This window comes from Taeniopygia guttata, chromosome 7, assembly GCF_048771995.1.
Source record: "Taeniopygia guttata chromosome 7, bTaeGut7.mat, whole genome shotgun sequence".
Lineage (NCBI taxonomy): Eukaryota > Metazoa > Chordata > Aves > Passeriformes > Estrildidae > Taeniopygia > Taeniopygia guttata.
The window spans coordinates 29,447,394-29,471,983 of NC_133032.1; the positions used below are offsets into that span (position 1 = coordinate 29,447,394).

A 24,590-nucleotide genomic window follows, 5' to 3' on the forward strand; every position below is an offset into this window, starting at 1 on the left:
AAATGAGAAATAACAGGTTACTAAAGAAGTATCATTTCTCTGTTAAATGTTTGAGCATTTCCTTGTATCTCTGTAAAAGTCAGCCTCCCTGGCATAAGGGAGTAGATTTAAATCTGTGGAAGGATTGCATTGACAATAAGATAATACTTGTGTGGTGGTTTAAAACATCTGGGAATTAAATTCCAAATAAGCTGCTCCCTCCCCCCTGGCCCCTCTGCTGAGAGAGGGACAAAGGTAGAGACTATGGATTGAGATAGGATGAAAAAATAACAAGCAACAGTATTAATAACAAAAGTATGCAAAAGAGAAGGTGATTTAAAAACAGAATCAGAGTCCAGACTGCTGGTCATTGGCAATTTCTCTGAGGAAGAAACAGAACAAAATGGCACATGTTCACCTTTTTTTCCTTCTGACTGATTTGAGTGGTATAGAATAGCAACCTGGTCACACACACTTCACTCTCAGCTCTACCCACTTCTGGAGACCTGCAAGCAAAACTGGAACAACTCAGAAGAAGAATGCTTAAATGTGTTGTGTTTAAAGTCTGAGATTTGGGTGAGAACATGCTGTCGTGGAACAATTGTTCTTATAATAATGGTGTGCAGTGCCATAGTAGTGTAAAGAAGACAGATGGGAAGGCTGAAAGGTCTTAGTGATGTGAACAGCCAAGTTTGCCTGCCAGAAAGATGTCTTTGCTAAACTTTTCTCTCCTGGGTTTGCCCTTGCACCATGAGGGCCAGGGCTAGCAGATCTGTGTGAAGGACAGAGGTGATGTGGTGAGGAAGCCTGTTACGCTTCCTCAGTTTCTTGGTCTGTAGGTGGGAGGGACAAATGGCCAGTGCCTAGCAGCTCCTGGAAATGAGAAAGGAGAGCCACACCGAGAGGGTTTTGAGGAGACATGCCTGAAGAATGTTTGCCCAAATGAGTTTGGGGCAGTGGGTGGAGCTGACTGTGTTGAACACTCCAGTGCTGTCTCGGCACATCAGGTGCACCTGACCTGCTGTGTGTTGTTGTCCTGGAGAAATGCTCCATTCTGTCCATATGGTGTCTGTTTCTGCAGAGCTGCATCACCCACAGGCTGGAAACCATTCTTCTAAAATAAATTAAAATACAGCCCAAGGCTAGGGAGAGTGTTGATAGACTGCAGAAGCAGTTGTTCCTTTTAAGAGTAGCATCTGTATTTCTGATACTCAGCTCCTACATGTAAGAGATCTTTCTGTTGATAACATGGTTGACAATTTTGGGTCTAGGATATCTTCAGAGAAAAGCACTGTTAGTTGCAGAAAACAGCCTTTTCCTAGACAGGGACCTGGACCCTTGAGCAGTGCTGGATTGAGGGACATTGCTCCTCTTGCATTTCTCTGCTGTCTAAAATCCATTCTGCTCTGTGCACATGAATCCCCTTCTTTGAGGGGCCTCTTGGCTATCCCTGGCCTGGCAGAAACAGCTGTGGAGATGTGTGATAGTGGCTAACTCAGTGAATACAGCTTCTGCCAAGAGCACATTTACATCCTTGGAGCCAATCCTTGGAACCACTTCTCATCAAACTTTCTGACACTTCCCCCTCAGTTTTGTAGGCTGCTCTGCTCCCTGTGACAGATCTAGTGCTGTGTTCCAAGGACTGGTGATTCACAGCTTGACCTTCCTCTGGGAATTTAGCCTTGGTCCCAAGGAGTTAAACTGTCACTTGGGTGGAGTAGTGGAAAGTATGTTCATTAACCATGTTCTATTTAAAATACAAAGCAAATGTAGTGATGGCAAGAGGTATCAAATGACAGAGACTGAGAATTGCTTTTTCTGTTCAGAGCCTGAACAGATGCAGGCTGGCTTTCCTTCCTCAGCTGCTGGGGTCTTCAGTCACTCTTGGAGGGGTTGATTGTGCAGAGTATTTTTTTCCTTAGGTAAACACAAAATATAACAGAAAGCAGCCTTTTGTGAGGAGTACTCCCCAGGAACAGAGATCTGAGTGATGCTTGTTTTACTAGTATGGAGGCAGTAGGTTGAAAAAAGGTCAATCTTTAAATGCTTTTTATTCAAAGTAAGAGGTTTCTCTGCTCTCCTACAGATGAGGCACCAAAGCTGTTTATAAATTTCCAAACTATGCTTTCAGATTGGGTATGATTTCAGTGGGATTTATTGATGAAATCAAAGCTGATTTTGAAACAGTTTTGTGTGTTTCTCAAAAAGCCCAAAAAATCCCGTGTCATTAGGTTTCCAAATGATCTTGTTTCTTCATTTTCAAAATGTATAAATAAAACTATCACTAGTTCAAAGAGGCTAGTAGTATATAAAGTATTTGCTTTTCTTTATAAATGAGTTATTTAAGATCTTATGAGAATGTGAACCATTTTTTAAGGTATTTGTGTCAATTTAGAGTGGAAATTTTTTTAAATTACCAAAACTTTTGGATGGCATAAAAATCCACTCCCTGTACTGCTCTACAAAGTACTCTGAGACTTGACCTCAGTTTAGTAGGAAAGGAGTATTCTCTTTGTCTTCATCAGTTTTGTCCACAACAATTATTTGTACTTTAATTTTTGAGGAGTGAGAATAGTGTGATTAGTATTACCTTGATTCCTTGCAATTAGAATCCAGAGAAATACTGTCAGCCTCATTATGTCTCATAATAAGACCTTTTGTCTTAAACAAAAATTTAAATGTGATTTTTTTAAAACCTACTGAGTTTAAAAATCTGTCTGCTTCTACAGTGATGAGAAGTCATCTTAGTTTGTTAGTTGCTTGAGTCCCAAATATTTTAGAAGTTATAAAAAAAAATAAGCCTTTCTTTTAGGGCCCTGTCCAGCCTTGGACTAGGCAGGTTCTGTGACCATAAGTCAGTGCAGCGTTGACAAGGCAGTGTGAAAAAGAGGGTCACAGCATATACATATACGTATACGTATGCGTATACGTATACATATACATATACATAATGGAATGTTGGTTTGATTTTCAGTTTTTTGCTTTCCTAACAACTGAGATCCACAGTCCACATCCTGGAGCATGGGTATATAGGCAGGATGTTGAGGAACAGTATGATATACAGCAGTGCTTTAAGTCTGCTTATGTATCCTGCACTTTTTAAAATTGCCCTTTCAGGATGAAGTTTAATAACTTCTTTTTTATTTCTTTCTTCTATCCAGGGTTTTTTGCATTTTGAGTGTAACAACTGGAAGCCTTTGTAAGCTATCTGCTGGCAGAAGTCTCTGGGCAGGGTGTAATTCCCAGGTTCATTTGGCCCTATGTACCAGCATGGTGAGAGTTTAAATGGGAGGGAGATTCTTTGGGAAGCCTCAGAAAAGAGGCAGCTGTTGTTTGAACGGCTGTGGTTTATTCTGGTGCCAGCCACCCCCATTGCACCTGTTGGCACTTGAATTATGGTCATTTCGTGCATAGCAACTCAATAAGGCAAGGTAGGATTTTAATAGAACAGGCTGATACCCAGATGGGGATTAAGGCAGTTTCATGAACACTTAAGGGAGAGAGAGGAGCAGCATTTAAGGGCAGGGATGTAACAATACTTCCCTGAGCAATGGCTATTCCCACTGTTGCTGCAGCAGGAGTAGTTGTCTTCTTCTTGCCTGGCACTGAGCCTGTTCCCAGTTACAGAGCATTTCAGGGTGGCTGTAACTTCTGATTGCTCTTTCTAGTTGTCCATAAAACGGTAAATAAAGGCAGCAGGTTGGATTCTTCCTAAGAGTGCTGTTTACCTGCTGTTGGAGGAGTACAGAGATTTTGCTGGGAAAAGTGGCAGAGCAAGGTTCCCTGCAGCAGGGCCACCCTGCTGGTTTTGGATCTTGCCACCATTGGAGCTGTTCTGACAACTGATACCAGGTCTTCTTCTCCCAAAAATGTTGTAAATGCTGATGCTGGTGATAGTGCCCTAATTAATTACTCCTCTTCTCAGACCCCAAAGAAAGAATTATTCACTAAGATCAAGTGAAGTGATACTGGAAATGTCCATATTTATATTTTTATAAAACTTTATTTTGTGGTACACAATGTACAGAAAAATGAATTAACTGCTGAATGCTGTTTTGAGTGGGTTTGAACAGATGGGGAAAAAAAGGACTTCATAGGCTCAAAGTGACCACCAGGATTTATGGATGCTTTATTTTTCCAATAAATTACATTGTTTCCATGCAAATAACATGGAAAGAGATGCTTAGGGTGGATAGACCCTGGATGGTAAAGTTTATTCCATGTAGTTTGCTTTAGTAAAAGCTCAGGTTTTTTCAGTGAACGTGTAGTGACCAAAGGTGGTGCCCATAGATGTGCTGGTAAAAAAATGGTGGGGTTGGAGTCATATCATCCAGTTCTATGCAGTTTCCATGTTGATGGTGACAGACTGAGCAAGAATTTCAGGCAAATCTTGAGTGCCATCTGGTCTTTCTAATTTTGGCTTGTTCTGGGAAGGAATGGGAGAGTTGTATTTGAAGTCAATGTTGGCTGAGGAAACAATTGCAAAACGACAAGCTGAGCCCTTGATTTCTGTTTTGAAGTGTTTGTTTCATACAGTTGGGAATGTGTATTTCCTTGGATAGAAGAACTGACAGTTCACATAAGCCCACAAAAGTTTGTTTGCATTTTAAAGACAGCTGCTGTTTTGGGGTTTGTTTTTTGTGATGTTTTTTGGGGATTTTTTTTCCATCCTCTGGACAAAATAGTAGGATGTAAAGGCTAGGGGAGTGGAGGGAGGGGTTGTTGTTTTTATTTTCACCTCTCGTAGGAGAACTGCTAAATAATTAGATACTTTTAAAGAACTCTTTTGGCTATTGATCAATATTCTTCTGTGAAAATATTCTTCTTCAGATGATTATTTTGTTTGAAGATTATTTGATTCTCAGTAGCTCATGTGAGTATTCAGGCCGCTCTGTCTTAACAGAAATCTACAAATGATTTGAAGGTGTTGCTTTAATTTCCATTAAAAAAAAAAAGTCAATTGTTCTCATAGGGTAAATTTCTCAGGTTGTCAATTTGCATTGTGTTTGAAAAATCTACTAAACACCGAGGAGTTACAGGGCTGTGAACAAGAGCAAGAAACCTGCACTCCTGCTATCTTTGCTTTTGGACAACAGTCTCATTTTATTCTTTTCATATTGCTGGGGAAATGTTGGTGTCATGGTTTTGTAGCCTCTGTTGGCCATGGGTCTGTAGAAGCCTTTATGGATAGCAAGCAGATGAAGTTAAGGGTACAAATAAGAACATACCATTTGGTACCTGGAGAATTCCTCTTAGACTGACAGGATGTGCTTTACAAATGCTGTGGAAAAATACAGATATGCTAGTTAGAGGGAGCAGAAAATGTTACCTTAGGAAATAACTCTAAAATTAACAGCTGTTTGTGAACTAATAGCATTAAAAATATGTACCTGGTCAGATTTGATCTGATACGGTGATAGAAAGTTTTAAGTGTTTATTGTTGTACAAATCAAGTTCTCTTCTTGCTTAAATGTGATAAGACAGTAGCTATTGGATACAATCACTGCAACAGTTCTACAGAAAGTCAGTCTAGAGATTTGGTGTTGACCAAAACAGCCTCCTCTGCTGTGGCTGAATGGGGTCTTTTGCATGGTGTGACTGCAGGATGAGCATGTTGCCACAGTTGTTTTCACACATAAGTCCTTTACCTAACTCAGCTGGAGCTTTGTCTGATTTGCCTGAAAAGCTAAAAGTCCACTGTAATGAAACTGTAAGAGAAAGGAGAAATGCAGGATGGATGTTGAACTCTTGCACCTACCCTCGTAGTTGATGCAGCCATTTGAGTCCTCCTGCCCTTTCATGAGCTCGTCTACTTCTTCTTCTGTCATCTTCTCACCTGAGAGTGGAGAGAACTTGTTTCATTCTTCCATACAGAACTGAGGCTGAAACAGCTTTTCCAAAGGCTTTTCTTATTTTCTGACTTAGTGAAAATGCCTATATATGACATGAGCTTAATTAATTTTAACTTTCTCTAGAAGACAGAGACATATGCATAGGGATTCTAGTCATTCCTACAGAGTAAAGAAATTTCTATACAGCAAATCCTCTAATTTGTCCATTTGTGTTATGTCACTGAGATGTACAGACTTTTCTCTCTATTCATCAAATAACAGTCACTCTTAAGATGTTAAGATATCTGAGTTTAGATATCATAAGCCTAGCCTTTTCCTTAGTTTTTAGTAGGAACCCCAAAGCTCTATTTGCTTTCTTTGTGCATTCTAGTCAGGAAACCCAGAGTCTTGTCTGACTTGGTAGCCTCCTGTCTCTTCAAACTGTTTGGACTACCTTTGCTTCCTCTCTCATGCCTCCAAACAGCAGCATTTTTCAAAGTGCTTGCAGAGAGGATGATCTCTTACCCAGAGTAGCCAGCACATGGCGGAGCTCAGCACCCATGACTGTGCCATTGCCTTCCTTGTCAAAGACACGCAGACCTTCAACGAAGTCTTCAAAGGTGCCCTGTTCCTTGTTGTTGGCAGCTGCTTGCAGCATGGGCAGGAACTCTTCAAAAGTAATCTTCTTGGCATTCATCTCTGGGAAAAAACACCAGTTGTTACATGCTAGGTGTTTATATGTGTATTACTTAGGCATATTTGCCCTCAAATGTGGGAAAGCTCTCCTTTTCACAGCTCTTTGTAGCCTTTACTCTAGTCTTTGCCTCCGAAATTGACAGTTCCTTTGCAGAATTTGGATTCTCTTATCCTATTAATTAGTTTTTACATGCATCTGATTTTTCACGTCCAGGATCCTTCTCACATAGCTTTGTATGCTTGTGTGCATGCTATATTTTTCTTTCAGAAATGAAATTTGCTGTAGGAGTTAACATTTGAAAATATTTGGGGAGTGAGGGAACTGCAGAATACAGTCAAACAAAAGTCTTGACCCTGAGCAATGGAGAAAAGGTAACCAGAGTGGGATGAGGTGACTTAGACAAGATGCTGAGGTTGCTCACATATTACTGATCTCTTCAGGGTCTCTTTGATGTGGTGACAGAGGTTATTAGCAAAAGAATAAACTAAGTAAAACTAGGAAAGTACATTGTTGGGAGTTTCCAATAGTAAATTTGGGCATGTCCACAATGGAGGTTTAAGACCTCCCAAGCTTAGTCCATCTAACCCCTTTCCTCTCATGAACCAAAACTTGTAGCCCTCAGTGAGAACTTCCCCACTTCCCCAGGTGTCTCTTGTTTCTCTTGTTTTGGGTTGTTTTGGGTTTTTTTTTTTTTTTTTTTTTTTTTTTTTTTAGCAAGGGTGCTAAATAAAATTATCTTTTTTTATTCTTTCTTCTTCCCTTCTAGATCTTTCCATTGCCAGCCTTCATCTGAGCAGCTATAAAATATAATAGATGGAAAGATATTTTTCATTATACAGTTTTTAAAAAACCTATTTTACTATGCAGCTGTATCAAAGTCCTTGTCAGTTATTGCTGGAATCACTGAAAGTCCTGGTATGATTTCCCCTCTGTGTTAGTCCTCAATGCTTACTGCTGGTACCAAAGCTTTCTGAATTGTTCCTCAGAGTTGTCTTTACCAGGCATTGTGAATATAATTTAGCCTGTATTAATATGGTTCTGCATGACTGAAATCAGGGACCTGCTTCTCGGTCCTTGTTAAAATGAGGGGACTATAGTTTTTTAGTTACCTTTTTTATAGTTACCTTTTTTTTTATCTCTCAAAGGGAGGAAAAAGAAATAAAAAATGGCTGCAGTAATAAATGACCAATATATGCTTCAGTGTGCCCAGGTTTATAGGAACTTTGGGAAGACCATTCCAGTCAGCTGAAATATACAGGTAGGTTTCCAGTCCCAGGGCATGTGTTGGCTTGGCTCCACTGCAAGAAGTCCTTGCAGTGGAAGGACCTGAAGAGCTGAGTATCAGTTGTTAGAAATGGACTCACAGCTCTCCAAGCAAAGGCTGGAACCCTAATGGACTGTGAGCAACAATGAGTGTGTGTTATACCTACACTGAGTTGACACCAAAACGGTCCCTACAGAGAATTCTCTATGTCTTAAGCAGAAGGTTTTCCTCTATTCCCCATTGGCATCATTCTCTCCCAAAGGAGGGAGGGAAATACCATGTATTGTTGTATAGTACCCCTTGCTCCCCATCAGAGCAAAAGCTCCCCTCTCTCCTGCTGTGACTATTGGTGTTGCCTAATTGCTGTTCCCCAATGTCAGCAACAGCCCAAAAGACTGTAGGGCACTTACCCTCTTTGCTGGGGTTTCCCAGAATTTTGTTGACCTCTGCATTTGTTGGGTTCTGCCCCAGTGCCCGGATGATATCGCCAACCTGGCTGAGGGTGATCTTGGCATCACCAGTCCTGTCAAAGAGGAGGAAGGCCTCCTTGAAGTCTGCAAGAGAAGAGCAACATTGAGCCAGGCAGCTCCCTATTGACAAAGATGTGAGCCTGTTGTCTCCTGGCACTGTTCCACTGACTCCAGGGGAGTTAGCCAGGGGAATCTTTGGCCCATAGTCCCAAGAAAAACTCCTCCCCTCTGACATTTCGGTTTCACTATTTTTAAACTTTTATATCTACCTTTCATATCTTTCCTGGCTCTAATAGCCATCAATAGCTTTTTGATTGGCCCTGTAGTTATTTCAAGCACAGGGAAAGATAAGTTCTCTACCAACACTGTCATTCAAGAGCAAGTTCCTTCACATGATGTAGCAGCAGATGGTAAAAATGTTGTTATCCACTCCACCCTATCTTTCCAGAGAACTGTGACTGTCGAGTGCTTAGCAGTGCAAAACCTTTGCCTGCTTCATTGGGTTCTGCCTGCAATCCCAGCATCTGAATTACACAGTGCTAATAGGAAACTTGAAGTGGATTTCAAATGCTTTTACTGTTGTTTTCTCTTAAAATTGCCTTACAATGTGATTTCCAAATATGCTTGTTCCCTCTTTTTTTCCTATTCTTTGTAGTTTGTCCCTGCTTCTTACAGATGCATGAATATTCCACGTTTCCAGTGGAAGTACTTGTGTGGTGCTTTTTCCTGTGCATTTCCAGTGTGTTCACTTTGTGACTTCACTTCTTTCAGTGCTGCCAAGCGATCAGTGTTCACTTATTTCCCCTTGTTGGATAAGGCCTTCAGGTACAGGCATTTCTCCTACAAAAATCAGCACAGATAGTTGCATTCATTGCATTACCAGACTTCATCTTCTGTTGTGAAGTTCCATGTCAATCATATTACTCCATTTTTTGGCTTTTTAGAGAATTTGAATAAAGAAATGTGTCTTTAAAAAAAGAGGAGAGGACAAAGGTCAAATATGTGGCTAAAAAGCTATATTTGAGCCCTATATGCCACAACCACCTTGGTTTCTACTCTTGATCTCTTCTGCATTGCAGTGTCTGATGATGCTGTGCTTTAGCTCCCAGTAAATCAAGTAAAATGTCTTTTCCTTGGCAGTGATTTTCATCCAGCAGCCGCACAGGCTTTGTGTTCCACAGGCTGTGTAATGTTCATTCTGCCTTGGGGCAGGTTTAGGAGTAAGAAGCCACATTTCAGATTGTGTCTTCATTCATCTTGTGTTGGGGACGTGATGCAGAGGTATTTATGGTTTTGGTTTAGTTTTCCTTGTACCACCTTGGAGTTGTTGCTGGCACCCAGTAAAAGTGCTGATACACAGTGTCAGCCTGCTAGGCTGTAATCTAATACATCTGAAACTAATCCTCTTACTGTCTCATGTGAGACACCTATAGCCCTTTGCTGCTACCTCCCTTTCCTTCCTGCTTTTATTGCAGGGTATGGAATTATGGCCTTCTGGACCAGTGCAGAGCTTCCTGATATCAGCTCCAGCAGCTGAGATGGATGGAGCTGTAGTGATTTATACCATATGATCTGATCTTTCATCTGCTAAATCAATGACATTTAGCTGCAGTGAGGTATAAAACAATGCCAGTGTGCTAATAGCAAAGCCATCAGGAGAGTTTCTTCATTTTGTAAATCCCATGAAGTTTTATGTTCACTGGATTCTGAACACAGTTCCCTAGCTTGGAAAAAAGGACTGATTGATTTTTGTCTCTCAGGCATGCATTTTACTGCTATATATCTTTGCTGTGGGATTTTAGTTTTCAGGTTTTTTTTTTTAATTTTTAAAAAACAATTTTAAGGGCCAGTCCTAGTTTACACCTCTGCTGGAGCAAGCATTTTTAAAGCCTCTCTGAGGATGGTACTACCCAGCTGCTGGTGCATCAGCCTGTGCAGATAGAAGTAGTTACTGAGGGTGGGCATATCTGCTCCTGGAAAATGTTCCCTCTCTCAAGCAGTTTCTATTTGCTCTGCTGCTTGGTTCAGCCATTGTAAAGTTACAGCAGCTGGATGATCTGAAATACATAGGGAAGCTGAAAGAAATGTCTTGCTTTCAAAATATTGCCAGCAGCTTTGAATTGAGGACATTTTTCCACAAACCCACCCAATCTTTTTGTAAAATTTTCAGAATTAAGAAGTAAGGAAGAGTGCAGATGACTTCTTTTGTGACCAAGAGAGTCTGGACTGCAAGAAGAGAATTGTTACCAATCTCACTTGCTGAACTGTACTTCTCCTTATTGCTTTGATGGTGTTACCAAGAGCAGGCTCATTTCACAAAATTTAGGGCTTTCTCAAGACCTGTTTCTAGATATTAAACTCCCTCTGAATTTCTAGGAAATCCTTGTATTTTCCTTTCTAAACACTTTCTTCAGTCTACTGTATGTGCTACTGATTTTTTTACATTTTAAAACATGCATCTCTTAGGCTATTTTAAACACTTAAAATTAGATTTCCAGAGCTTCAGTGAGAACTATTGTTCATGCCAAATTTTTCATCTCTTTCTAGAAGATTGAAACAAAAAATTTGGAAGCTCTAAGTTGCTTATGAATGAAAGAATACAGCAAGATGCTCAAGATTTGCAGCATATCCACACTATTGTGTAAGCAGCAGTTTACACAAGTCACTTATTTGCTATTTCCACGCTTTAAGAATATTTTTACAGTAAAACAGCCTTTTTTTCTCCCCTTCCTGAACACCTCCTGACAAAAGTGACATATAGAACTCTTGCATCTTCTGTTCATGTGAGATTGCAAAGTTACTGGAGCTAGGTTAATTTTCAGCCCACTTCCTCCTTCTGTTGTCCTCCTTCTGCCTATTTCCCCTGGGACTGTCAAGTCCAAGATTTATTTTCGGCATCCTTGTGAAGAGCCAGAACAGGAGCACAAGTGAAGAATGTTCAGTAGGTAGAGACAGTGTATTTCCTCTTTGTACCATGGTATAAACTTCTCAATTCAGATAGCGTGTCAACAAACATCCAGGTAAATTACACGTAGATCTACAGCCACCTTCTTGTTCAGCCTAAGACATCACTGCTCTGAAGGCAAGATGATTTACATCAGATGAAGTCTTAGCTCATTGTTTTATAAAAGGTAATTTCTGAGCTTGTAACTCTTTTTGACCCCACACACATGTAAAAAGCATCAGCTCTCTTGTAACTTACCATCCTGTTGCTCCTTGGAGAACTCGATCTGTTGGAAGGAAATCAATCACAAAAAAAAGCTTAGGAAGGGGGGCTGGGGGAGAACCTGTGTGTTTTCTAAAGCTCAATCCATGAGTCATCTTCCAGAAGAGAAAAAAAGTGGCCTGTCGAATGTGCAGAAGTAATGCAGATAGCAAAAGAGCTGTTAAGGCTAGTGAATATTTAGCATTTGGTAGCCAATTTGTTCCCCCTCCTGCCCCCTGTTAAAATTTAACTTTGATTTCACTTACCATTGATTTCATCAGCAGAGAAGGACTGCAGATGGAGAGAAAAAGAGAGAGAAAAAGGAGAACTAGTACTGCTGAAAATGCACTGAGAGAAAGTAAATAGCACAAAATACCTGAGTGCTTTCACTTCTGTCTCGCCTAATGTAGTTAGGCCATAGCAACCTAATCTAGAAACTTCCTGTGTAAAAATGCACCAGCAAGTCTATTCTTAAAGTTTTCATTAAAATCTACATCCCAGGGAAAAACAGAGCTCAAGAAGCAACAAAAATAGAAAGTCTCTTAACTAAAAAACCCTAATTAGATCCCATCAGGTCCATTTACTGTTTTAGCATAGATCTATTTTAGTTATACAATTTGAGATAATGTTTCTAAACAAGCAGCTTTTTTTCATTAACAAAGAAATGAAATTATTCCCTTAACGTTTATGTCTCAAATGAGTTTTTGATTGCATGTTGTTTCATAAAGTACTAATATATGATATTTGCTTATATAAAAATACAATTTTTCCCTCGCCACTTTAGATGGTTGCATTTGCTTATATAAAAATAAGATTTTTCCTTTAGCTGGCTGCATTTGATTAAAAAAAGCTTAGGAAATTGTAACCCTTCTGTCAGAAGCTGTGGGAGCTGCACCACTACTGTTACCAGGTTCAGAACTGGAGGCTAACTGGAAAACCTTGCATAATCCTTTAGATTTTAACAGGAAAACCAAGCAAACCTAAACTGTCTCCTGGAAGATCCTTCCCCCACCCCCCAAGACTTAACATGGGCAAGAAGCCCTATTTTCTTATGTAAAATACACTGGCTTGCTGCTAACTATTAGCTTTCCAGTGCACCCACCATGGTTGAGTTGGAAATGCAGAGCAGCAGACAGGCAGGAAAGATTAGCTGAGAGGTCTTGAGAGTGGTCCTGCTTTCCTTGCCTTTCTTCCCCTTATTTATCCGGTAGTGCTGACGGCATTGCCTGGATTAGGTGTCAGAAGGAAGAGGTCCCTCCCCTTGGCGAGTTCTTTAGCTTTCTTAGGGCAAAGTGACAAGAGGCTCCATGTCTTGATAGACATCTTATGATGGCTATTTTTAGGGGGCTGGAGAGGGGCAGGGAGTGACAAGCAATAGGTTTGATTCATGTCAGCACTTTCTGGGTCCATACCATCAGGAGGAGATATTCCTTGTCCGGACCTACCAAGACTTCCTTATAGGGAAGGATTCTATTTCTCTGATGAGCTGTAGAGTCAGTGAGCAAGGAGCAGGGAGGGTGAGGAGCTGGCTGGCTCCACACGTGGCTTGCAGGGTGTGTGAGATGCACCTGAATGGTCCTCATATCTTTGCTGGGCTTTGCTCAACCCCTTACATGGATAATCCAGTGCCCAACATTAGATGAGTAGTAGTGCTGCCTGTCTGCTCAGGGGGATCCAGTTTTTGACAATGAGCAGAGAAGTTATCTGTCAACAGAGGTGGTATCCTGCTGTGAAGCTCTTCCTCTGCACACTCTGAACATGTTTTCCAAATTTTTAACATTTTAAAGGGAAAAATCATCTGTGTAGTTTGGAGCCAATTGTATTAAGTTAGTGGCTGGCTTGTAAATGCACCCTGCAGGGCAGTGGGAAATCTGTATTTATAGTAGCCTGGGATCTCTAGGATACTTTTCCTCTGAGGCTTGGGTTAGGCAGGGCACCAGGGTGCTGGGTTTAGAACTCACAGGTGTGTGCAGAAGTGGTGCTGCTCAGGTGTTTGTGAGGTGAGGCAAAGGAGAAGCTGTGATAGAAGCTAAGGATCCCAAAAGCCTTCGTGAGCTTGAAGGATAACTGTTCCCAATGGGGAAAGGGTACTTGCTTCCTGGGTTGCAGGGTGGGCAGGGTGGGCCTACAGACATGGAGCAGGAGGTACAGGCTGCAACTTCTTTAGCAGCAAAGACCAAGGCCCACCATGTAGCATCCCCCAAGATGAAGTCAAATATCTGAATGATGTTATGACATGTAAAAGGATTGGAAAACTTTGCTCCAAGCTTCTTCCACTCCCTATTGCCTCAACCAGATCAAGAGTGTCATGAAGCCAGGGTGGGAATAGTTGTGTGACAACAACAGACTCCCAGTTATGAACTCAAATCCCCCCTTTTAATTTCGATTGGTTGCCTCTGCTAAGCAGTCACTGCTCCTGGTTTTCTAATGATGAAATGTGATTAGTGAGAAAAACCTTCTCCTGTAGCTTGCTTAGTTACCCTGAAGAGAAGCATAACCTTTATGATTGTGTCTTTTCAGTATGCTGAATACTCTGAATGAGATAATCTAATTAAATCAGATTATTTTACTGTTGTTTCTAAACTGAGCAATCAAAATAAGCAAATTTGAGATACTAACATCATACCTCCTATTCAAAAAAATAAAAATGCAACTGCAAGGATTTTTCTGAGCTTGCCATTTTAGCTGGAAAATACTCTGTTCAAATAAATTATTTGCAAATTTTTAGAAATATCTGGCAATATGGAGTATGAAAAAGTGCTACAGACAATTCTTTGCTTTTGGTAGGTCTGTTGCTGGGTTTTGGTGTTTTTTACTATTTATAATCTATTAGCCTGTGGGAACAGGGTGGTGTAGCCACAATCAGGTGTGTCTGCATAGAGAGGGGGTGATAATTTTGCCCTTGGTTTGCTGACATGGATTTAGCAGAGTTCAGAGTTCCTGATTTACACTGGCTGGGGCTGGAATTCAGGCAAGTGAGAAAACTCCTCAAGATCTTGGCCATCAGTCCCCATGCATTAAAAGAGGAACTTTTAAAAGACTTTGGCAGAGCTGAAAATGGTGTCTGAGTCAATGCAGTATGTTGCTTTTTGTGGAATTTTCTTTCTGCCTTCAGCATCTTGTTCTCCAGTGCTGGCAACTAGGAAATGTTCTCCTGAAAACAGATTTGAATTTTTTTATTTGTTTCATTTTGGGTGTTATTTTTGGTTTTGTTTTGGTTTTTTTGTTCTTGTTTTAGGGAAAACCTAGACTCCTTTCCTTGAACAGGTAGGCTCTGTGTTTGGCTACAACAAAACTCATTTCAAAAGTTGCCAAGCAGAAAATAATCGGAGTGAATTTGTTTTAGGCATAGAAAACATATATACCTGGATTAGTCATCTGGCTTAAATGGGCTATCAAATATTACCAGCTGAGAGGCTCTACACATAAGCTGATTGTCTTTTGACCATATGAGAGTTTGGCTCAGAGTTCAGATGAGGAAAAATTAGTGCACTGTATCAGCCCTTCATTTTAGTACTGATCCTAGAATAAAATCTCTCTAGACAGAAGTTTTACTGGGGAGGAATATTCTAGCATGGGCATGTTGCATTCACTTAAATAAAGAATCACCCTACTCTAAGACAATAGGTCTGTTGGGGGGTTAAAGTGTACTTGCTTTCAGTAAGAGCAGCTACAAAAAGGCCTAGATGAAAAATATTTCAAATACTCCTTTAAAAGAAATTAAAGGTGAGATTTCCAATTCTAAAAGGGGCTTTCAGAAAATTCAAAAGGGTCAAAAGCTATTTTGCAGTGAACTTTGTTTTTTGGTCTTTGTTCTGATCCTGGCAGTGTCCTCTGTCAGAGGACACTGAGTCTTGAGGCTTTAGGAATGATTTTGATATTTCAGGGAGTTTTTAACGAAAACTGAATGTACCACCCCTAGCAAAAAGAGTGAAAGGTTGAAGCAATGGCAACACTTGGGAAAGACCAGAATGACTTGGATTTCTCTAACTTCATATAGCCCTTATTTATGGGCAGAGTTATCCAGAAGGCTATCTGTGCCAAAGAAAAAGGTGGTGTGTTTTGAGGTTTTTTTTTGTTTGTTTGTTTGTTTTGTTCCTTGCATTATCTGTGACTACTTCCTAGTACTTATGTTGCCAGAGGTATTTTGAACAGGTCCCAGTTAAAGGGTGAAGCTGATGGGGTTGTATGCAACTCTTTTTCACCAGCTAAATGGAGGCCCAATCCACAAAAAATTCCAAATTATTAACAAAGTTTCTAATTTCCCACAAGTCATTGATTTATGTGTCTTAGGGCCTCAGGCTTTGCAGTGGGATGCTCTGCTCACCTCTTTAGGCTGGTGGGCACAGGGACTGAGCACAGCTGTGCTGAGGGGCAGCTGCCTTGTGCTCACTGTAACTCAGGAAGGGTCTGGACAGGATGAAAAGCCCTGGGAGAAGGTGCTGCTGGGAGTTAAAGCATTGAGTTGCTCCATTTGTTTATTACCTTTTGGATTAATGACAAGAAGTGAATAATCTTAGAAGTTTATTTGAGAATTACGAGCTATTTAAATGAAATATCTGTCTCTTTAAAAGAGATTAAGACATATTGGATATCTTGGAAAATCAGAGAGGAGAAAAATTGAGATTCTCCTAGGATACTCATTGTATATTTAGCCTTCTATTCAGGATGGAGGGGTTTTTAAACTTTTTTTTAAATGAAGTTAAGATAGTATTGTGCCTTCAGTAGTTTATATGATACCTGCTCACTATTAATGTCTGCTCCTTGATTAATACAGCTGCACATATTCTCTAGTAGACATCACTGAGTGCAGGATTACACAGCTTCCAAACCCCTCTGAAAAGCAGGTTGTCCTTTTCCTATCCCTCACCTCAGTTCCACAATTTATGCAATCAATGACACAGGTTTTAGAGAGGCTGCTTCTCAATTAAGTAAGAATTAACAGCCTGATGGATTTAGCTTCTTGCTGTATGAGGCAGAAAAACATTAGAAGAAGAAGAGCTCTTGAGAAACTGAGGTCTGTTTTGAGAACAGAGCTGCCTAGAAACACAATTGAAGAAGGAATAATAACAAGCTCCATTAATACAGGAGAGAAAATTGCATGTGTGAGACACTATGAGGTTTGAAAGAATACTTCAGAAATATCTCTGAGTTTAAATGACTTCACTGCAGATTAATTTGACCTTTTTCCTAAGCATTTTGTGTAACTTTCCAGTTTATAGATTTTTAAAACGTCACAGTTACTTTGCAGCTGTGCAAAAACTTTTGGATGAGCCTTGACGTTTAACTAATGTGCCCTTTTGAAATGTCTGGGTGTGACATGTGCTCTAGCTGTACTCCTGATCACATCCTTTTCAACACATTTATTTAGCTTCAGGGGGGAAAGTGCCTTCAGCTGTGCTCATTTGTAAACATGTCTCCTTTCTAATTGCTTTTGTGCTGGAATGTGTATAATCAAGGGGACACACAAGATGTGAGGTTCTGGAGCCCTGCTTTTGGAGAGATTTCTTGTTTTAAAATGCCTCCCAGTGGCACCGTTAGAGTATTAACGTAATTGAAACCCTTGCTACTTGACATTTAAGTGCTCTGTGGTAAACCAGCCAGCTGAAAGTGCTTCTTGGCAGTGGGTATAAGATGTAATAAAGTCTTAGTGAAACAAGGGCAAATTTCCAGGTTGCTTGTTTCAGATCTCCTTACAGACAACTTCTTTCTCTGCTTGTCATTGGCTAAATTTGTCTTCTTCTTGCCTTATGTAAGATTAACTCAAGTATCCTGTTACTGTCTTTTACAATGTCTGTGCTCGAAGGGGGCTCAAAACAGTATTTTAGAAATATTGTAGGGTTGTTTTGATGGGACTAAGGCTCTGTCACATAACTCCTGTTAACACTTGGAGTTACCCTGTGAGCTCTTAAAATGTTACATTTTGTGTAATTTGGTTTCCACTGTTTTTTCCAAAGTCTGCCATTCACCAGAGACTCCAAAGGCTATAGGTATTCTTTTCTAAATGCTGCTAAAGCTGTGAATTACTAAGAATGGATCTTGTTTAAAGAAAAAAAACCCATTATTTTTCAAACAATTTTTCAAGTTAGCAACATTAAGGAAAAGTGTCTACTAATATATGTGGGTAGTCTCTACTTTTGATGGACTCCTTGCTTAGCAGCAGTTTAGGAAGGCAAAGTTCTTCTGAAAACTTTGTAAACAAAAGTAAGCTGCAGGGTTTGTGTGGTGTTTCTGACAGTGTCCCTAGGGGGTGTGCAGCAGTCCTTGTCCAAGTGGCCTGTCCTGGGACACCTTTATGCCCTGCCTTGCCTGTCCTGGGTTTGTCAGCAGCGTGGGCTGGGATGTGTCAGTGATGAGGTTCACAGAGCCTGGGGCTGTTCTGGGCTGGAGCCTGGATGGTGCTGGGTCAAAGCAGTAGCTGGTCTGGATGACATCAGAGAGGCACCTTTACATCTCTTAACAAGGAATTCATTTTGACATTTGTCCCCTTCCTACCTGTAAGGACGCTTGGGACTGGTGACTTTGTCCAACAGATCACCTGTCCTAGGGAATCCTTCTGGAGTCATAGCTGGAGATAGATCAGGCATAATTTGAAGACCTGAGTCAAAAGTTTCAAGTAAAAAACTGCTGTTTCCTAAGAAAGCCCTTAGCACTTCTGAGCAAAGCCACTGTTGACATTCCAGCTCTCACTCCATGGCTTCATGTGAAGTTTGTCTGCAGCACAACAGCTCTCCAAGTGCTTCAGCTGACATTTGCAGTGCTGCTTGCCCTCTAGCCCAGGAGCTTTCTGTCAGTGCATTTTAGTGAGTTTATCTCTCTCTGGTTGTATCCAAAGCAATATCTCTTCGGAGATGACCTACTCAAGTAGTGAATGTAACGAGAAATAAGGTTGCTTGCAGAAACACTTTTTACTGCCTTAAGAGCTCTGCAGTTAAAAACAATCACAGGCTTGCTTCCATGCAACAGGCATCATCATCATCATGCATCACACAGTTACACAAGATTTTAGCAAGTCTTTACTAGTTGGTAGCTTTTAATTGCTTTTTTTCCCCCCTAAACATTTGGTTGGCTGATCTGCAGTTGGGCATGGCATAATTGATGTCCTGGGATTTCAGTCTTGAAAATGCAGGTTGAGGAACCCTTGTGTACCCCTGAACCTCACTTCCAGGGTGGACACTTGCCCAGTCTCTGTCTCTACTCAAGAGAAGATACTCAGCTGTATCCTTGAAGGACCTAGTGTGACAGTAGATCAGGGCACTAGGCATTCAGATCACCATCTGCAGAGTGGAAGCCTGTGAAGCACTGCTCTCAGCATCTTCAGCATTTGCATCCCAAAACATCCTAGTTGATTTTATGAGCCTAGCCTCTGTCCAAGGGTTGGTTACATGTGATGGAAAGGACCCTTAGACTTCAACCAGAAAACCAACATACTTTTCTTGTTGGTTATAGGGACTAAGTTATACAGATTTGTGCAATGGGAAATTAATCCATTTCCCACTGTTTTAGTTGCAAAACCAAGCATGAGACATCTGCATCATTCATGTTTCATCCCAGTTCTTGCAGAAATAGACCCACAGTAGTGCTTTTCATGAGTTAAACATTTCTTCTCACTCAGGCTTGTGTGGGAGAAGAAGGTTGATAAAACACATAAGCTGTGTTTTTAGGAGTGTACTGGGCCACAGTTTTAATTGCAGAATTCTTGGGAGTCTATTAAGAAAAATTATCTATATGGTCATTTTGATTTTAATCATGGCTGCTTCTTAGTGATGGCTCTCAGCTGCTTCCACTGCCCTGTTCTCTTCTCATTTATTATTTAATCTTTAACTTTTGTGCCTATGCAAATCCAAGACATGTTAGTAATAAGGAAAATTGGAAATATACATTTGGTCTGGAAGGGCTTGTGCAAAGATTGATGTTTTTATGCTGTTGCCTGTGTAGAGGGAAGTTAAGTCTTCAGATTCTCATTAAAAAGCAAATTCTTCATCCCTGCCTTCACTCTCTTCCTATGGTTGTTATACTGTAGCCCAAGGTGAGCTGAAAGGGCTGAGTTTAGAGATGTGAATCTACCAGCTGGGTATTCCTGTTACTTAGTTTTATAGTCAGTAGATGTTGCTGAAAAATAGAACATAATAGCTGCTGTTTGCACTAGCAAATCACCAAATATTTGCTCTAATTTGGTTAACTTCAAGAGATCAACAGGGAAGAGTCAATGGTCTGTCACAACTTTATCACAGCTTCTGATGGTGATAGACAAACCCAACTCGAGTTCTCTCAAGGAAGGAGGGGAAAAAGCACCCAAGTTGCAAAATGCATCCTCCAAAAAGTCCAGAAAATCAGATTCCCTGAAGATGGGCCAAGAAGAGCATCTGAGTAGGGAGGTTACCACCAAGAGAATCACTACTCATGTTTGTAAAACCACCATGTTTGTTTTTGGAGACTCTCATGACTTCTGAAGCCAACTAAGAATGAAGTGCACAGCCAATTGTGGCTTATTGGGCTGCTGTAAGCCCTGGTTGGGCACCTCTCCCCTTTACCCTCTCCAGCTGTAATAAGGGGCTTTCTGTGTGTTTTCCTGCTGTGTGGCTCCCTAAATCATCGTGGCAGTGTAGCCTGGCGTTCCCAGTCACCTCTCTAGAGTGCCAAACTCCGGCATAGCTGCTAATTCCCTAATTCTCTGAGGAGTGAAGCACAGCCCAGTGGATCCCCTTGTTTAAAGTGATGTGGGTTTTGTCTCTGTGTCTGGTAAATCACTACAAAGAGCCCTGGGTCAGGATTGTTCAGTGAGTCCCAGACAAAACCTTAGGTGCTCCCTGCCTCCAAAGTTTTGCTGGAAATGGTGCTGTAACTTTTATCATGCTGAGACTTTGGTGATTGAATGGAAGGACTGAGAAATAATTGAGGGACTGGGCTAAGACTCAGAAAACTGATTCCTGACTCTGCCACATATTCTAGACAAATTACTTATAACCTGAAATTGTTTTCCCTCACTGCCTGAACTCTCAAAATGGGAAAAGGGGTAACAACCCCTGGTGGCTGGTTGGGACCCTGGAATAAAATATTCTGTCTGGTATCTTTCAAAACCCTAAATTGTATCTTTTTTAATCAGTCTGAATACGACAAAACCTGGAGAGTTCTCTCTATTCTACCAGTGTATATTTCTTGCTGCTATTTCCTTTAGGAAAGAAGTGAACTGCAAAGATGCCTCAGAGTGCAATCTGACATATTTTAGCTGGTAATATTTATTTATATAAAGATTGATTAGCTAGGTTCAATGGCTAATTTCCCGATTAACTGGATGTAGAAAGCTATCAAATCATATTAAGTTATTTAGCAGGAAATCTAGCTTGGTTCCACATCATCCAGTGGAAAGTGAGGCCTAATCTAATTTTCAGACAGTATGCTCAAAACTAGTGGGTTTTGGATATATTCTTTGAAATTCCAAGTATTTCAAAATGCTTTTTTTTCCCCTATTCTCAATGGTTTCAGCTTCAATCTTATGAGAAGACACATACTTTTTTAGAAAAATACTGACTGTAGATTGGGAAAATTAAAGTAAACTTGGAGAATTTTCACTAAATGGCTTAACATCTCAGGACTATATGTATTAATGTATCTGAAATACAATTAATCATGTATAGGTCCTATTAGTAGTCTTTGTCCTTCTTTTACCCATAATAGGCATGATTCTTTATGTAGAATTTAGCAAATTGGTCCTGGGACCAATCAGCTTGCCAGGTAGGTACAGAATAACTATTTATAGTCCTACTCAGAGAAACTAGTCTGTGTCTTCATCTCCTAACTGCTTAGCTTCCCTCTCCTCTTTCCTAAGTAAAGAATCTCCCAAAATGGAGGAGTTTTCTTCAAAGGATCAGGGCAACAGTTAGTGATGTTGGTTGACATGCAAAATCTAAAGACATTATGAGAACAAATGACAGTGCAGTCAGAAGGAAACCTCCAAAAGACTCCTTCTCTTTGTTGCTTTTAATTTGCAGCAAATTATAAATTCTCAGCAAACATATAAGGATGAGAGGAAATCACTTGAAATGCTTCCATCCATGGCTTTCTTGCTCGTGGTCTCACCAATGTTTGTTGTACAGTGCAAATGAAAAAAAAATGGGCAAAGTTGCCAAATCTCTGCTTTAAACTGTTTTGTTTTGTTTCTTTTAAAGATAAGTCATAATGATCTCAAAGTACATGACCAAAGGGTCATCAGGCAGTTCAAAAATTTGGAAAATAATTTTAAACTATAAAAGATGGGGTTTTGTACAGTGCTATGGGAAAACATTGTATTTCATGTTTCAGTAACCCCATTCCTGTCCTCATGTACCTACTTCAGGTTTTTTTGGGTTTTTTCTATTGCATTTATTTTAAATTTATCTTTACCAAACAGGTGAGATTGGTACCAATTGGGTAAAAAGTTCCGAGGTCCACACTCCAACATACTTTTTTCATCCCCAGGCTTCACTCCTTTGTTAAATCATGCACCATGCCTTACACCCTACAGCTACTAAAGCGGTCAAAAGCTCAGGCAGGTGAGCAAATCCATCGGCTGAGGTTACTCATTCATTTCCTCACAGTCCCCAAACCGGAACCGAGCTCACGCCACGCTTCAGTGCAGCTCCCAGGCAGGACTCTGCCCCCTGGCCCCTGTGCCCCCCTCAGCACAGGCTCACCCAGTTACCTTGATGCTCTTGAGGTCGATGGCAGGTTCTTTGGGCTTGGCTGGTGCAGGTGCTGGTGCTGGCGCAGGCGCCGGTGCCGCGGCCGCTGCTGGTTTCTTTACGTCCTTCTTTGGTGCCATTTTGTGTTGCTTAAACTGGAAAGTAAAAGTGCCCTAAAAAAGGGTTTAAAAAAAAACCAAAACAACCCAAACAAAAACCACTTTACAAGTGATTCCTGGGAGAGGAGCAGTGGTCAGAATGAGCTACAGCCTGTACCCTGGAGGTGGACCCGATGCGCTAAACCCTGTAAGGGCATATATATATTTCACTTAGTGCCTCATACAGTCTTGACACATGCAGCTGGATTGGACAGCCTGATAATCAAGGGGGATGTCATTCTAGCTAGAGCTATAAATGGAATATAAGAGTTCAGGGCTTCATGAGATCAAGGGACTTTTTTCCCCCCTTTAAAACACAGTCCTCCTCCCTGTCTTTTTTATGCATGCAAAGGAGAGGGAAATATAACAAACCCAGTTTCAGATCTGCTGTTGATCTGAAATTTGGATATGGATTGAACGGTCCTTTTTCTCATGAGAATTTTAGTTCTGCTTTAAGTAATAAATCTTTCTTTCCTTCCCTCCCTTCCCCTTTTCCCCCATGCCTGTGTAGTACTCCAGCAGGATTCAGTTTCAAACAGCAATTTTGACTTTCATGGCTGGGGAGATCATATTTTTTCAACTCCATTTGCCTCTCTCCTTACAGCCCTTCTCTCCTCCTCTGCTTCCTTTTTGTTCAAGGAAGTGTTGCTCAAGCAAAGGCTCTGGGTGTTTAAAAATAAAGCAGACAAATACGGAAAACACTGCAGTACCTTCAGCCAAGGCATCTCTCCCTGACCTGACCCTGGGTGTCTTTCAGCTGTTCTTACTTTTCCTTTGCATCACATTCAGACTGTGTTTAACATTGAAAATTACTTCCTTTAATCTTTTTCCTTGATCTTCTTTTTCCTCTTCTAGGATTAAGCTGTGCTCTAATGGAACAGAGATCAGCTGGATGTTATCTTCCCACACTGAAAGGTTTCCCTTTGTAATGTATTTATTATTGTAAACTAGCCATCAGGCAATGGAGGCACTTCTGTTTTCACCTGATCCACCTGCCATCCTTGTCCCTTGTTTATCTTTCTACCCCTCAGTCTCCTGATGGATGTCCCTGCTCTCCATGCTCTCTAAGATACACAGCTTTCAGGAGAAGGTGGCTTTTGTGTTTTCTCTAGACTTTCTCCATGGCAGCAAAAGAGCTTCTAACTATTTAAACTTGATGATTTCCCTGAGTTCATATGATTGAGATTTTGCACAGAAAAATCCCGGAATACTGATTGTTCCTCCCTTGTCTAGCAACCCCTGTCCTGTTTACTCTCCAGACTCCTGAAGTTTTGTGCTAGTAAGTGCAAGGATTTTGATGGGGCCCATGTTTCTGTCTCATGAACTACAGGTAGAGTGTTTTGTACTTAGAAGTTAAAAGCTGGAAGGCCTGCACGTACAAAATCTGGCAGGATATCCAAGCACTTGCCTTTTCATGTGGTTTCTTGGTAAGTTTACTTTCCTAGGTAAACTTATCAAAAATATGTATACCAAGAAGAGGGATGGAGAGTGGCTAAAGGTGTACTTTCTTGTAGGATCATGCTCAGATCTCTTCTTTGCTACAGCCCATGACCTTGAGCAAGGGACTTGTTGGAAGTTGAGTCATCCCTTTTGAATCAGTAAACCTGTACTGATGGATATAATTTGAAGTCTTGGCTCAGTCTCTGCTTTAGGGAACACAGACTAGGAAGGACTTTATTTCATATTTCTCTGCCTTTAAGCCTCTAATGTATGAGTTCTGCTGGCTGCCTCCAAGATGCTTTATGGAGGGATTCCTACTCTGCTAAACTGTCTGGGAAAGTGTTAGCATGGACTCTGCACTGCTGCTGACCAGCAGGAGCCTGTGGACTGTCATCCCCAAGGGGCCTGATGGGGGCTTCTCTAGTGATTCTGGTGTTTTATACTGCACAAACCAAACTTCAGTGTATCCATCAGTAGAATGAATCCCAGACGTGGATGGAAATAATCTAAACCATTTTTTATGCATCACTACATCTGTGAGAACTTTCTTTGGTGATGATCTAGTAATTTCTATGATAACCTGTGATTTGCAATAAAATAAGCCTGAAAACCACCACCAAATGTATTTTTTAAAGGAAGAAAGGGTTTCAGGAATGAAGAACAAGCTTAGTGTTTTTTTTGCACAACTGTGGCTTGTGTAATTATGCAGATGTGTCTGGATATGCTTCATTCTGCCATTAAAGGTGGTTTTGTGATGTCCTGACCCAAAAGAGTTGTATATTGATTGGATGAGAAGGTAAAACAGGTATGGGGGAGGAGGAGGATAGCAAGTCCTTATTTCAGTTCCTGGGTTAAGGATTTGGATCCAGTCAGTTCTCTGGTGCT

General features: G+C 40.8%; 1 protein-coding gene across 4 annotated transcripts; it reads right to left on the reverse strand.

Annotated features, from left to right (window-relative positions):
• Positions 1-4,084: 4,084 nt before the first annotated feature.
• MYL1 (myosin light chain 1) lies at positions 4,085-22,412 on the reverse strand. Of its 4 annotated transcripts, XM_041717241.2 has the most exons (8): positions 12,549-12,651; positions 11,713-11,737; positions 11,444-11,471; positions 8,182-8,325; positions 6,336-6,509; positions 5,738-5,815; positions 5,208-5,260; positions 4,085-4,405 (listed from the first exon to the last, which is right to left on the reverse strand). In XM_041717241.2, exons 2-7 carry the CDS (start codon positions 11,722-11,724, stop codon positions 5,232-5,234), a joined length of 465 nt encoding a protein of 154 aa, XP_041573175.1. In that variant the 5' UTR covers positions 11,725-11,737; positions 12,549-12,651; the 3' UTR covers positions 4,085-4,405; positions 5,208-5,231.
• Between the last annotated feature and the right edge of the window lie 2,178 nt (positions 22,413-24,590).